Source organism: Passer domesticus, chromosome 6 (genome assembly GCF_036417665.1).
Source record: "Passer domesticus isolate bPasDom1 chromosome 6, bPasDom1.hap1, whole genome shotgun sequence".
NCBI classification, from domain to species: Eukaryota; Metazoa; Chordata; class Aves; order Passeriformes; family Passeridae; genus Passer; species Passer domesticus.
The window spans coordinates 45,937,080-45,952,269 of NC_087479.1; the positions used below are offsets into that span (position 1 = coordinate 45,937,080).

The 15,190-nt window shown below is 40.0% G+C and overlaps 1 protein-coding gene across 3 annotated transcripts in view; it reads left to right on the plus strand.

The window, feature by feature from the left end:
* Positions 1–1,385: 1,385 nt before the first annotated feature.
* LOC135303402 (mucin-5B) overlaps positions 1,386–15,190 on the plus strand; it is a 47,673-nt gene continuing 33,868 nt past the window's right edge. The window contains exons 1-9 of one of the 3 annotated variants that reach the window (XM_064425185.1): positions 1,386–2,243; positions 5,217–5,383; positions 7,546–7,638; positions 7,882–8,081; positions 9,651–9,906; positions 11,311–11,425; positions 12,777–12,864; positions 13,804–13,937; positions 14,342–14,567. In XM_064425185.1, coding sequence (XP_064281255.1) covers positions 8,000–8,081; positions 9,651–9,906; positions 11,311–11,425; positions 12,777–12,864; positions 13,804–13,937; positions 14,342–14,567 — 901 coding nt within the window. In that variant the 5' untranslated portion in view covers positions 1,386–2,243; positions 5,217–5,383; positions 7,546–7,638; positions 7,882–7,999. The other 2 variants (XM_064425184.1, XM_064425183.1) reach the window with 2 other exon arrangements.

Below are 15,190 nucleotides of genomic sequence, written 5' to 3' on the forward strand. Positions count from 1 at the left end.
TTTATAAGACTGATAAGGATGTGAAGAAAATGAAAGCCCATATTTTTTTCAGCATTACAAAACTCTGATTGGAAAGCAGACTTCTCTGGAGTTGGGGAGGTAACTGATCTATCAAGAAGGAAGTTTTGTCAGTTTACAGAGCAAGCTGCAGATTAAATGAAGCCCAGTTTCTGCTTTAGTACAGATTTCTAAGGATTTCTATCTCTCCGTTCGTTGTAAGATGTGACTGAGGATTTTTTCCCAGGGCACATACAAAGCCATTCTCCTCTGTAGATTCTTTGTTATCCAACAATTTCCATGCTAACACTAAAACTATACATTTCCTTGAGTTTTTTGCACAAACTGCTTTTCTCAAAATCTGTTGACATTTAGCTGTCTTTATTTTTGCAGTTAAATTTGGCTGAAGTCAGCAAATAACTTCTGGAGACAGGTACAAGGTGTGATCAAATCTGCCTTGTTTCCTGTGAAAAAGAGATAAAATGTTACTAGTCAGTAGTGGCGTTTCGCTGCACACTGTATTTACATTGAAATATAAAATCTTCCTTGTTTCATTTATTTTTCATTTGGTCTGTAGTTTGCACAGGGTCTTTCTGTCCCTTCTAGTGATGGGCAAACTACTTCTTAATGAGGAATTCTAAAGATCCTGGATAAGTCAGTAAGGCTGCAGATTTCGGCTTCACCACTGCAGGGCAGTCTATGGCTGAGAATGTAAAGTCACTTAATACCAAAAAAGCAAGCTGCCTCGAAAGGGAGTTTTTATTTCATCACATAGAGGGTTTTATTTCTGAGAAGAATGAATGCTGATCTCTCCCCACAGATATTTATATGCTCTTAGTAAGCACTGGAAAGACAATTATTCTGACAGGAATTTACATGCAAGCTGTTGTTTGTCACAGTGCTCTGATTATGGCAGCCCTCTCAGTTTTGGTGCTGGGTCAGTGCTGCCCATAAGCAGGCTCCCAAGCACACACTGTCAGAGAATTCTTACTTACAAGTTCTTGGCAGTTCCAGGTCACACTGCACATGTCAAACTTCCACCCCCTTCTGCACTCTTAGTCACCTTAGACCTTTGTGGTTCAGTTTGCACCTGCAGTGCAGATCCAGTGGAACTGGATGACAGAGTTGAACAGATTAAACTTTCTCCAGTGGAGAAATCCACTGATAGTACCTGGGAGAGAAAGGAAGGAAAGAAACTTTTAACTGTGTATCCCTACAAAGAGTAGTAGTGACAGTGAGCAGCACTTTTGCTTCCTTCCACACCCCTCGTGGAAGTAAATTGAGATCTGTATTATCTGATCCCAGGAAACATTTTGTTTCTTAAGCAAGAGCTGTTTGCTCTGCAGGCCACAAGAAGAGATTCTTCTGGAAAACCCAGAAAGAAACCTGAGGAAATGTCTCTCATCACCCTCTCTGAAAGGGTGATATCACCACATTAGAGACTCAGGAGATTGTGGAGTCTTCTGATCCCATTGTGTTCCAGGCAGGACCTACGACAAAGGACCCTGGCAGCTTCATACAAAGCATTAGTACTGGAAGGGAGTGGGCTTGACTCTCTCTGTCCGCAAAGAATGACACCATTCTCCAGGAACTGCCTTGTCTTCTGGAGTCTAGCAAAAAGAAAGCAGTAGCAAGAGCCCATGTCTTGTCTCTTTGCCTGAGTTCTGTGTTCATCTCCTCCAGACTTTCTATCTAGCCTCCCACTTTCATTGGTGGTGAGGGGTTTCTCTTTGTTGTTTCTTTTTCTTCCTCTCCCAGTACTTAACAGTTTCAGTTTTGTCTTGGAAAATGGGGAAGCCTTCTTGGGAGGCAAGTAGGACTTCCAGTCACATAACCTTTGAAGGCACCAAAACCCAGTGTCCCAGCTCCTGCTGTCCAAGATCACATGGGTTTCATTCCCACTTGTAGTCTTCTCATCCGAGATGGTTGGAATCTCAATTTTGTTGTAGCTACCTAGAGATGCATTGGAAACTCAATGTTGCTCATAGGACTCTTCAGCAACACAGTGAGAAGGTCCATCTGCAGTTAAAAAGGAGTTCACAAGAAGATTTCCTCATAAAGAGAGCACAGTTGTTTTATGAAGCATTACTGGGTATGTGTTTTGAGAACACCAGAGACAGAAAGGAAAATACTTGTTAGCAATATGGAAGAATCACTGCTGCTATCTGAGGTGAGGCAGATGGGATTCAGAAAGAGAGGAAAAACCTCATGCAAACCAAGAAGAATTCTTCCCAAAATAATACAAGGTAGGGGTTTCTGATCTAACAACTACCTTGTCTTCTGATATAACTATGTTCTTTAATAGCATTATTTTGTTCTGTGGGAAGGGTTAGATAAAATTTTCAGTGTGTTTACCATTTAAGTGTACTTAAACTGCACTTCACTGAACTAAGCACATGCAACTCTGCACATAAGCCTCAGTGAGAGGACTTTAGCAAAGGCAAAGCCCTAAGTAAATAATCCTGTAGTTACTATGCTTGTTATATATTGTTGCACTTGTCTGGAAAAGCAAGCTCAGATACCGGGAAAAGATGGAATAGATTTACAAACTCTGAGATCATAAGAAAGTACATTTTTGTAGTTTTAAGTCTGACAAAAAATGAAGTACATTTAAATAACTGCAACATTGATACACAATTTCTGGAATTTCACCTCCCAGTGGAAGCTTTGAGGGGTAGGGCGGTAGTTTAAGGCAGAACAAGTTCTTAAAGTTGAGCAGCCCTCTTCCAGGACCAAATTTACAAAATTAACTCACTTTTTTCAGGCTACCACAAACACCCGTGTTCTTAACTGGCAACATCCCAGACTAAAGTCCAAACACGTCCAGGCAGGTTACCTAAGCTACATTTCCGTCCCTAATATGGAAAATCCCATGTTATTTTTCAGCATCATGCTTCTAAAATCTAGTCTGTACAAACTTTATTCCCTTTAATGTTCCAGTTTTTCAGCACCCTTACATAAAAGGCTTGAATTCTTTTCACAAACTAGTCTCTAGAACAGTAAAAGTCACCACTATGATGTTTTCATTACCTTAAGACTTTGAAAAAACTCAAGCAGAGAGAAAGTGTGGCAGAGCTGGCACTTGAGAAGGAGCACCTGTGCTCCATGCAGCTTTCCTTTAAGCAGTAACAAAAGGCAACAGGAACAGTGGTCAAGGAATGTGGCTTTACACAGTGTCGGTGACCTGACACAGTAGTTAAATTTCAATAGCCTGTCCATTTGGACTGGTGTAGCCGAGCATTTCTTGCCTTTTTTTTTTTTTTTTTTGCAGAATCTATGGGATCTATATGATCATTCTTCTCCTTAAAAGTACAGGGACTCTGAGCAAAACATAAGGGCAGATAGTTCTTGGGTGGCTAACTCTACCTTGCACACAAAAAACCCTAGGCTAAGGTTGCCTAGATTCCCTCCTTAACTTGTTTTCTGCCCCATCTCTTAGCCTTTCCTTTGGCTTGCAGTAATTTTTAGTCATGGTGGACATGGTTACTGGGTATGTATTTCATGTAATTTCAAGGTTATAGAGGCTTCAGTATTAAGCATGCAATGGCCTCTTCTGAATTATCTTGGCACCCAGGAAGTGGGTAGATTCACCCAGGTAGAATCTGCTCTAGCCTAAACCCCATAAAAGTTCTAAATATTAAAGCAGAAAATTCATATGCTTCCCTTTGTTTCTGTTACCCCATATTTTTCCACCAGGAAGATTGTTTAAAGTAAAACCCTTCAAGTAGAAAATCTCTAGGGCCCAACCTCCTGATGAGATGACTTTCTATGCAGGGAGTCTCTCTTACGTGAGGAAGTGCCAATAGGTCAAAGAGACCTGTGTGCATGAACACCAATCAGCCGTGTTATTACTCCTTGTACATGGATTTTGAAAGATCTACATCTTCTTAAAGAAAAACAGAAAAGAGCAGCTGGACTCATTCCTTGCAAACAGGAATAACTAATGCCCTTGATTTGTTCACAAAAAGTCAAGGAGCCCTATGGCAAGATGAGAGGTTAAGGAGATTTGTGTCCATTCTAAGGCAAAATGTAAGAAAACATTTAACCACCTCCTACCAAAATTGAAATACTGAAGGCATTCGTCATGTATTTTAATGGACAATTAATGGCAGATATCCATTCCCTCCTTTCCCACTGCCTGCTACAGATTACCTTATATTAATGGCAGCTGTTTCAAACTGTGTGGTAGACACAAATCTGATAGATCAATAAGTCTTTAATGTATCTTTCCTAAATTCTGTGATACTGTGCAAAGGATTAAAAAGGATAATTCATGTTGTGCTTGAATTCTACTTGCAAATACTGATTGTTATAACTACCAGTTATGTAATATATTTTGCCAAAATCACTTTGGATATTTTTTATCATGCGGATTATTGGCACAAACGGCCTGACAAATGAAATGTTTTCCTAGCTAATATGACTTTGTTAATGGAGTACATATAATTTCTCTAGGGTTATTTTCTAGGCAGTGCTTGTAAAAAAACACCTTATAGTGGATACTCATTTCAAGAAGCAGTACCAGTTTTGCCTGAAATGAACTGGGTAGTTAGAGGATTTCCAAGCTCAGCCTCCCAGTGTTGAACTGACTCAGGATGGCCATAACTCTTTACAGCACATATGGGATCATCATACCCTTTTGACAGAAGGATATGATACAAACACAGCTGCCAAACTTTAGTAGAGTAGCTGGCTATGAAGGACACTGATCCACCAGATACCTCCTACTTGAGTGTGTCTTTTACCAAGTTTGTAGCAAAAATATATTTTTGTGAGTCACCAGTCTATTACATTAGCTTCATGATGGCTTATCTTCAGTGAGTCAGTGGTGATAAAGAAACTGAGTTAATATTTACCTGTTGTATTTACTAAAATCACATACCCTTTAATGGCAAATGATCCATGAAATGGGCTGTAAAGGGGCCAAGAGGAATTGTTCTTTTTGCTAATACAGCTGCAGAAGAGGGAAGGCCTCTTATCCTGCAGGGTCCAATAAAGGGAAGAGTTATTAATTCCAGTTTGTCACTGCGGGGGGAATAGTTATAACTTGTGTGCCAATAGCAATGATTCAGTGGTAAGTGATCAACACGGCCTGTAAGCTCCCTGTCAGTCTGCATTTCCTTCTGAAAAGCTTCCATGTATTTCTCCTGAAAACCTCAGTGTTTCCACGCTTGAATATATAAAAACTTCATTTGAATTCAATATTCTTCCCCTGTCAGTAGCCCTGAAATCATTGCAGAGGATTGAAGCAACCAGTGATTTCTAAGGAGTGTAGCCCGCAGTATCTGTGGAGAAGCCAGAAGCAGCAGCTCTGGTTATTGACAGAAACTCTGCTCCCCAAGAAATGGCAAAGGAATGGCACAAATGACAGAGCAGACAAGCAGAGGTAAGAAAATGGCTAGGTACAGAGCAAGAGGACTGGGTTTCCCATTTCTCTGAGTAGAGTTTTGCTCTTGCTTTTCTCAGGGGAGGATCCCAAATTACTGATACTACTATCTCTGCTGAGTAGAGCATAAGTGAATGTTGGTTCAATGAATCATTTGTTTTAGTCTGTCTTTTCCTTGAAAAGTTTTAACATGTGCTGTTCATGTTCTTCCCAGGCCCCTAAGTGCTAAGTGGGGCTTACAGGGGGAAATCATGCCTTAGCTCATTCCTCCTGCCCATCCTTGCATTACTTTGAATCAGCCCACATGTAGAACACAAAGGGCTGGAAATTGCAGAGGTCAACCTCACTATGTCTTTGTCATCAGAGAACTACTCCAACCTGAAGGGTATCTTTGGCAAGTAGTCATTATATGGCTCCTGCTGCTTTTGTGCAGCTCAGTGGGAATAAAGGGCTTTTTTTTCAGAGTCAGGAACTCCTAGAGTCTGATTCTTCCTTCTACTCTCATACCAAAACGAACTAAATAGGTACTTTGATTTCTTGGATGGGAATGGGAAAGGAAGAGGACAGTGACTAAAGAAACATGGACTTTATCTCAGCAGAGTTCTGCATTTGGATTTTGGCACTAGCATTGGTTTTGGAAAATTAGTGTATTTCAGCTATCCACCTTTACCCTCAACTAAGCTGTCTTAGTCTGTATCTGTGGTCTACTGAACTATATGCTTTTCCTCCTGGGCATCCCAGCCCTTCCCCACACTTGCCATTAGCCCTGTTCTGTGGCCTGAACAGGAACTCAGTATAAACATTACCAGGAGAATCTGTTCTATTTGAGTGTTGATATTTCACTGTATTCAATTTCAGATCATCCTCGTATCTCCAATGTCATATTCTCATGGTTAAGTTTATCTACTAGATATTCTCCTAACTTACTTTGTACCTATTTTGACAGTGATCAGGAGGGAAGATGTGTTGTGATTAAAAGGAAAAGTAGCAGTAGTCCATGACTTCCATCAGCAGTGCCATAAATTCTGTTGGTTCTGTATTCCAGCCAAAATGGCAGGGCTTCAAGAACTACCTTCCAGTAGTGCCCTGCCTCAAGTACGACTGACAATGGAATTAATGGGACACGGGCAGTGGCAAAGGGGTAACATGAACTCATGTTTCATGTCCTGCACAATGCACAGGCATGCTGGTGCAGACTTTTCTTTAGAGCAAGGGCAGCAGCAAATCTTCATCTGGCAGACGCTGTCACCTGCAATTCTGCAAAGCACCTTGTGCCTGTATAGGGCAGCAGCAATGGGTCAGCTTTGGGACACTCCACTTTGGCAATAGCACAAACTCTGGAAAGCAGTGAGCAAGACCCTGTTCCCAAGGCCCAGCTTGCTTCCTGCCAACCAAATAAAAGTCATTCATGTTCATATTCTCCAATGGGTGCATGGGCAGATTTGGCTTGAGGCCTTGCAAAATGATGTCGACCTTACACTGTATCTGTGCCCACTTAACTACTGGCAATCGCTCTGACTTTGCTGTTTTCCCAAAGTGGATGGAGCAGCTGGAAGCATGGGAATGTCTGTTATCTGTGTTTGATTTTCTGGGAATAAGTGAGAGGCTTCCTCTCTTGTCAGGAGCAGTTCCTTCATGGCACAGATGAGGAAAAGAAATGCAAGGTCAGTTTGTGTCAACAAAGCAAGTAAATCTCCAGAAGGGACTCTAAAATTACTGATATCAAAATATCCTTGTAGGGTGTCCTACAAGGGGCTGTAGAGCTCATGACTGACCTCACTGGACTTTTTATGGGTATGTGGTAGGATATTAAAGTACTTTGAGAGCACCAAGGGACTCTTTTACAGCAGCGCAATTTAGGTGGTGAAGGAATGAACTGTGCTCTACATTAGGACAGGACTTGGGCACTGCTCCCTTATGGTGTTTGGAGAATCCACCACTTCTGTGTGCATAAAGAATAAATTAAATCCCATTTGTGCAGTTGAGGTGAGAACTTTTACACTTTTGGTTTTGTTTCTGGTCTATTGAAGCAGTAAATCTGGCCTTTTTTTTTTTAATATTTTGAGTACACTTCTTAAGGGACAATGCCCTCCTGCCAAAAGATTTTGCTCTAAATAAACTATACATTATGCTTGACCTGATAATATTTTTGGTCTGTTTAGAAGTTGCCATTAAAGCTGGTAAATGCAACAAACACATTTGCTTGGGCTGGAGGATTCTGCTGATGTTCAAGACAGAGAAAAACTCTGAAAGAGGTCAGTGATTGCTTGTAATTAATCAGATGTTATAAAAAATAAAAACTATTGCTGCCAAAGAAATAACAGCTGTAGGAGGAGGGTGAGGGAACCTATATTCAAAGGGGGAAATTTGAAACAGACAGCTCTCTGTTCCCATAAAGCAATAAAGAACTGGATACCTGTCCTGTCTGAAAGAGAGGAGGTTTCTGGGTGTGAATAATGAATGACTGAAAGAAAATTTAATGAAGCTCCACCTTTCAGAGACCCTGCCATCAGTGTTTTGTTCTCATGCCAAACTCCTGGACTATAAAAAATCTGCCTATAAGCCAAGAAAAAACACTTCCCTGAAAGGATTTTCAAGTTACGACTTCATGGCAAGATGGAATTAAAAAACGGGAGATCATTTTGGATCTTCTGCCTAATTTGGAGTTTTTGCAAGGGCAAAGAACCCGTTCAGATAGGTAAGAAAAGAATCTAATTCTTGCATTACTTGCTCTCATATGGCTCTCCATAGGTGAGAAATAGAGTTGACAAATGAAAATTTGTAATATATGCATATAAGAGATATAGACATGCCAGATACTGTTAAACATGGTACATTTTTATCCTGATTGTCAACCATTTAAGTATGTCTTTTTTTCTTTCATCACTAGGTAGTGTTTTATGCTTTAAGTGACTAATCTTAAAGAGGAGACCCTCTGAATGCAGTTTGCACAAAAAAATAAACAAACAAACAAACAAACAAAACAAAATGATGACACCCTTTTTAACACATTTCACACATATTCTTCCTAAAAGAAGTACTTACCATATCACCAGCTAGGCTTGATTGACCAGTATGAAATGTGCATTAGCAGGAATCACATTTTTTGTGGTCTGGTGCACTGCTACCTCACGGTCTGATTTTTAATGTCTTACACTTTCCCCAGCAGCTTAATACAATTGATGTACCAGTTATTGCTGCCTTAGTAATTACAGCAGTTTCACTTCCAGGATAGCCAAACTTTCTCACTTGCCCTCACTACTGGGTAGAAAAGTGCTAAATTTCCCTACTCCACTTCAGTGCTGCAATCACCTATGACAGTAGCAGTCCCTTTAAAAAGCTGTTTCTGCAAGGACTTATGGGGCACTTGAGTTTGGGCTGCATAACATTTATAACATAAGGATCTGAATTTCTCAGTTCTTCTCTGCTGATTCTTAGGCAGGAATATTTAATAAGATTTTAGCTTTCATTGAGTAAATGAGTAACTGTTTTTGATTTGATCTGTGGTGGATGTTGCTGTGTTGATAGTCCTAAACATGCTACCTGAACAGCACAAAGAAATTTGCCTGTTTCATTTGTCATTTTTTCAGAAGTGTTGAAAGTATTTTGTAGTGGGCATATATAATTTAATTCAAGAGGTCCAAAACATGAGTTTTGGTTGAGAAGGAAAACCAAATATCTCTTAGCCAACAGCTGAAGCTGGTAGCAGCTTCAACCACTGAGATCAGCATCTGCCACATTGCTGTAAATTCATGCCACCTGTGATATCTCCTGGAAAGCACTCAACACAAAGTCTTGCTTGAGTTAAATGAGATTTAGACATCCAGAATGGAATTCTCATCGCTTCACTTTAGTGCACTTTATCTACAGTGCACATATGTCTACAGCATGAATATAGACACAGCCTTTCTAGACAATGGAGAGATGAATGTGGTTTACAGCATCTTCTTGCTAGTCACATATGTAAGATGAGAAAGCTGAACCTCTTCTGCTTTTCATTGTTAACTTCTGCTTTTCACTGTTAACTTCAAAGGAGACTGGGCTAATCTGCTCACATTGCAGGTGTCTCTGTTCTTCAAAAGTCATGGACTTCAAAAGTTCAGTGAGATGAAACTGCTTCCCAAATGCTAGTATCTTGCAGGATTTATTATTTTTTGCCTTTGAAAATCTGCCCCTTTAATGTTTTTCAGAAAAAAAAAAAAAAAAAAAAAGACAAGCACCTCATATGGGTGAATTTCTAAGCTCCCCTACTATGATTTTTCTTTAGTCCAGGTCTCTACTGTCAGTAGGAGTGAATGTGTCACCTGGGGCAACTTCCACTTCCATACATTTGACCATGTAAAGTTTACTTTTCCTGGAACCTGCACATATGTCTTCGCTTCGCACTGCAATGACAGCTACCAGGACTTTAACATTCAGATCAGGCGCAGTGCCAAGAACAGCTTCCTGATCTACTTCACTGTCACCATTGATGGAGTGGTCCTGGAGGTGAAGGAGACGGGAATCACGGTGAATGGGAAGAAGTGAGTAAAGACTGAATTCTTGTTTTGAGCTTCATTTTTATTGCTACATATTAGGTGGTCTGACTGGAAAGCAGTGGCTGTGTATGAGATGTTCACAGCTTGTTGAACAGGGTATTGTGAAGAGTCCCCCCCATAGTGCTTGAGAAGGCAAGAGGCATTTAAACTAAACTACACGTCCCAGGGACCAACACTGTCAAGTTAAGTAGAGACCAATGTGTATATTATAAAAACAGAAGGTGTTTTAAGGTTTTCTTAATGTTGCTTTGATTTGAGAGGGAGGATAGAGGAAAGTACATAAACCCCAACACTTTATTTATATAAGGTTAGATCTGTAGAAGCTTGGTGGTTTTTCTTTTTTCTCAAAACATTATTTCTGTGGTATTAACCCTACTGTTTCATGTTGCTGTTCAGGAACAGGTGGTTCTTTTAGGGATAGTTTTCCATTTCCAGATAGATTAGTCTAGAAAATTGCTCTGCTTTGCAGATCACAACTTGCCCAGGGATCTTCTTATAAGAAAAGGCAGAATTTTTAGAAGTCAAAACTCACACTTTTAATTCCAATTCAAAGTGAACCACAAAGAAAACTGCAAAGAGAAGGGTAAAAATATTCCCTAAGTAAAAATCATATGCAACAATAGCTGAAAGTTGGGCACAATATTAAGGACAGTCCTCATGAGAAATGCAGAGTCCTGCTCCTAGCAAAGAATAATGAAGGGCCTGGGCAACCTTTGACTCTGGGAAAACCCCTCACATTTTGTTGAAGAGAAAATTGCAAGCATATGGGCTGTCTTGACAGCCTTCTAGAAACAACCAAATATAGAATAGCACCACTCTGTTGTAATTATAGCACCGAAGCCATATGTGTCTCCTAAATCAAAGGGGCAAGAAATCTCCTATCTTCTAGCTATTTTCTGAATTTCTAAGTTTTTAGACTGTTGCAAACTGAATTATTATTGTGTTGGTGAGATGGAAAAGTAATGTAGGTCTGAGTTGCATGAGTGCATGTGTAACAGAACAGAGTTGTTTACGAACCCCAAATATCAAGGAGGTCCTGAAAGGATGATGATAACCTGCAGTGTTCTCATGTTGAGGGCCATTCTCCCAATATTGTCATCTTGCTCTTTATAAACTTTTGGGCTAGGTCCTTGGGTTTGGCTGCTTTCTCTCAGTTGAGTGACTCAAGTACTACTGACACAATACCAAAATGCATTGTGTTATGGATTAAGGTTGGTAAAATGACACAGTGGACAATGTAATGCATTATGTGGACAAAGTCTGACCTTGCAAAGAGTATTCTCATGTCTTATTTAGTTCCTTTAACTCTAGTTTTCCTTCCTATATATCTGTAAGCATTTAATCAGTCTTTTTTTCACTGCAATCTGTTTTGTCCCCTCAAATTTCCAGGATTGCCATGCCTTTCAGCTTGAAGAGCATTCTGATTGAGGACACCTGTACTTACTTCCAAGTCACTTCCAAGCTGGGCCTGACACTCAAGTGGAACTGGGCTGACACTCTCCTAGTATGAACAGTCAGTTAGTTGTTTTCCTCCTGGTGAACCTCGTCAGTAATGAAAAGCAGGGCTGGATGCAGGCACTGTGCTGATATGAAATTACGGGTGGGAGGTATCACTCTGTCCATAAAATGATACAAAAATACCAAACTGGGCAATAGTTTCACTATTTCACTACTGGGCAGGGGCATGGGGGCACAACCCCATGGTATTTCCAGCTAATCTTATGTGACAAAAGAGTTAATGCTGGATATAGCACATCTGCAGTTAGTTCCTTGCTCCATGGGGCACTGCAGCAACAGCCCTCCAGCCCTGCCTGCTACTCTGTCTCATGCCCACGTTGTGTGGGAAACTGATATGTGTGACCAGTTCAGACCTTGGCCTCTTTCATTCCAAAGCGATGTTGTGTGGGAATTCTCCTCTAAAAATCTGCCTTAGAACATTCTCTTCTGTACCAGTGCATTTACACTTTTGTGTGTGAACACTTATCCTTTACAATCAGGACTGAGATTAACTGAAAGAGAAGTTGTGTGTCATGTTTTGCCATTCAGAGAGACAGAGAGAGGGTAAAAGGGGAATAGAGAGAAAAAATATCAGGAAATAACCAAGTGATAATTGAAATTCTGATTTAGTGAAGTATTTACTTTTCCCCTTCCCGTGTACTAATTAATACCTAAAGTGTTAAAAGCAGTATTTGTACATCACTGTAGAGTGGACACAACAGTAGGAAAAGCATTGCCTTTTTTGAGTGGACCTGAGTGGAACCAGTACTGTTCCCCAAGCATGTAGGAGTGATAAGGTGCAATAGTTTTATCCAGCAAGGCAATGTGCTGGATAAGGTGTGCTAACCTGACTGTTTATCTCCACAAAGTATGGGGAAAAAAAGTAATGCTTGGCAGACCCACACCTAGAAGTGCTATAAAATTTTCCATCACCCTATGGACTAGAAAACCCACTATACATGGCTAAAAGTTAACCAGAGGCTGCTTCTTTACAGCATCCAGCATTAGAGCACAGTTCTCTGACTTGCCCAGAGAGGAGCTGCCTGAAAGATGTACCAAATGTCTGTATATCAGTGTCTCTATAGTGGGAGACACTTGTCCAGGGATTAATCCAGTATTCAACATGCTTCAGTTACATCTTTAGTGGGTAGAAATGACAATTGCTGGAGCATTCTCTTCCCATTTGAATTCAGTCTGTCTGCAGATAAGTTTTATGAGAGATTTGTACCAGAAAAGGAGATTGCTACAAACTAGGAATTAGCATTTCTGCCACTGCACTTTTCTGCTGTGAATCATTTTGCAACAAGTGCTGCTGATATGGGGAAAAGCCTTTCAACTCTGTGTTTCCTTTTTTGTAGCTGGACCTGGAAGAAACATATAAAGAGAAAATATGTGGTCTATGTGGGAACTATGATGGCAATGAGAAGAATGATTTGATTTTGGATGGTAGGTCATAAATACAGCATATTCTACCCAGAACAGACCTCCTTATACATGACATGAAACATGATATCTGTTTCCTCTGAGCAGGCTTTCAGATTTCCTGACAGACACATGAAAATTTGCATATACAGGAAATGTATTTTAAGAGGTTCTGAGATATTTGGGATTTCTTTCTCTTTTCATATTTGTAAGAGTCTCCAACCTCTTTGACCAAAATTAATGACTTGGCTATCATGCAGCAACATTGCCAGATTCCCCACTGACAATAACATACATTGTCAGGATATAACATCAATATATATACAACAGGCACAATAACATGAGGAAATGCAAGAGTGCATTTTCTGGTCTTCTATTTTAATCATTCTATTTGTGATTATTTTTACCTCTATAATGAAATGAAAGCATCAGGGAAAATACAAAATATCTTTGAAGAAACTGTGGTGCCATCCACTGACACCTTTAGATATTGCAAACAGCTTAGCCTCTAATCCTGCAGCAGGTTGTATAGATGGAAAGAAATCTTGATCCTGGGATATCAGCTGCAGGACTGAATCCAAAGTTATAGCAACATCCCTTTATGTAATACCTGTATGACTGTTATATGTGTGAACAGAAAACTCTGTAAGATCAAACACAACCCAAACAAAGAGAAGTCTTTGGAAATGATCAGAAGTAACAGAAATTTCAAGAGCCTTACATTATTTCAAATGCCCAGGCTGACAGCAGGCCTTGATATGAGTGTGCCAGATTCCTGAGTCTGTCCCAACAGAAGGTTATATCAGGCTGTCATCTTCCATAAGACATGGATGCTGGTTAATTTGGGCATCTCATAAAATGCATACTGCCTTTGAGCCCAAAGAGTAAGTGCATTTTTATAGCCCATTAATTGACCTAAGGAATTGTGGGAAGTTACTGAAACGCATCTGGGTTTTTTTGCAGGGTATAAAATGCATCCAAGACAGTTTGGGAACTTCCACAAAGTAGAGGATCCATCACAAAAGTGTGCTGATGTGAGCCCAGATGACCACACTGGAAGATATCCCAGGAGGAAGGACAATAGATGCAGTACATATGTAAGTGTGTGGGACCAAGAAGTACAAACCCTCCCAACCTACAGTGTTGAAGAGACTGTTGAAACAAATCTTAATTTAGAGCATGCACTAAACTGAATATTTCAGAACTCTACACATGAATTTGAAAAAAAATTATGATCTTATAGCTCAAAGAATATCCTATTATGGTATTAAAGAAATAGCTATTGGGAAAACGCCCAGTTGAATGACAGCTTCCAGTCCAAGGCAAAGGACATTGTGGCAGAAAGTTAGACTGGATAATCTTCTGAGATCACTTCCAACTTGAATTATTCTGTGATCCTGGAATCATCAAAACTTGGGGTGTATATTTGAAAACCTAAAAGGTGGTAAAATATCAAGTACTGTTTTTCTTTCCCTCTGCCCCCCCCTTTTTTTTTTAATAGAAAAAAGGATGCAAGAAACTTATGTCCCGTTTTGGAAACTGCCCCAGAGTGGTTGCCTTTGACAACTACATAGAAACCTGTGCTCAGGATATGTGCCACTGTGCAGTTAATTCTTCTCACTCTGACTTGGTTCCCAGCTGCATATGCAGCACTTTAAACCAGTACTCTCGAGATTGTGTCCTGAGGAAGGGAGACCCTGGGGAATGGAGGACCAAAGAACTCTGCTGTAAGTAGCTACTGCTCTGGAGATTTATTTCAGGTTAGACATTGACACAAGTATTCTGATCCCAGTAGAGCAAAGCTAGGAGCTCTGGTAACTGCCTTGAATCAATCTGTGAAAATACTTTGACACAAACATTGTTAATGGAAAAACTTCTACAAATTTAACTTGATTTTGTAGAACTATACCTTGTTGTTCTATGTTGCCCACCTCCTTCTTACAACTAAGTTTTCTCTTTTTTTTTTTGGTTTTTTTTTGGTTTGTTTGGGTTTTGTTGTTGTTGTTTTTTAAATTTTACTCTGTGCAGTTAACTCATAAAGAGCCTTATTTCAACATGGTGACAACTAGACAGAAGTAGTTACTGAGAAGAGCAATATGTTCCTACTTATCTTAGTTACTGAGCAGGAAGTCTCTTTAAATCCAGGGGGAAGGCTACAGGTAGTTCACCTAAATTGCTGGTGTGGATTGGGATAGCAAATTAATGCCAGAAGTACTGATGCTTCAGGCAAAAATGAACTGTTATCACTACCTAAATGATTCTGGTGTTCTTTGCTTGTATTGTGACTTCAGCCAGCCTTGAGCTAGTAAAGTAATATGAAATAGCTCACATTTCCCAGCAGCACAGTTTT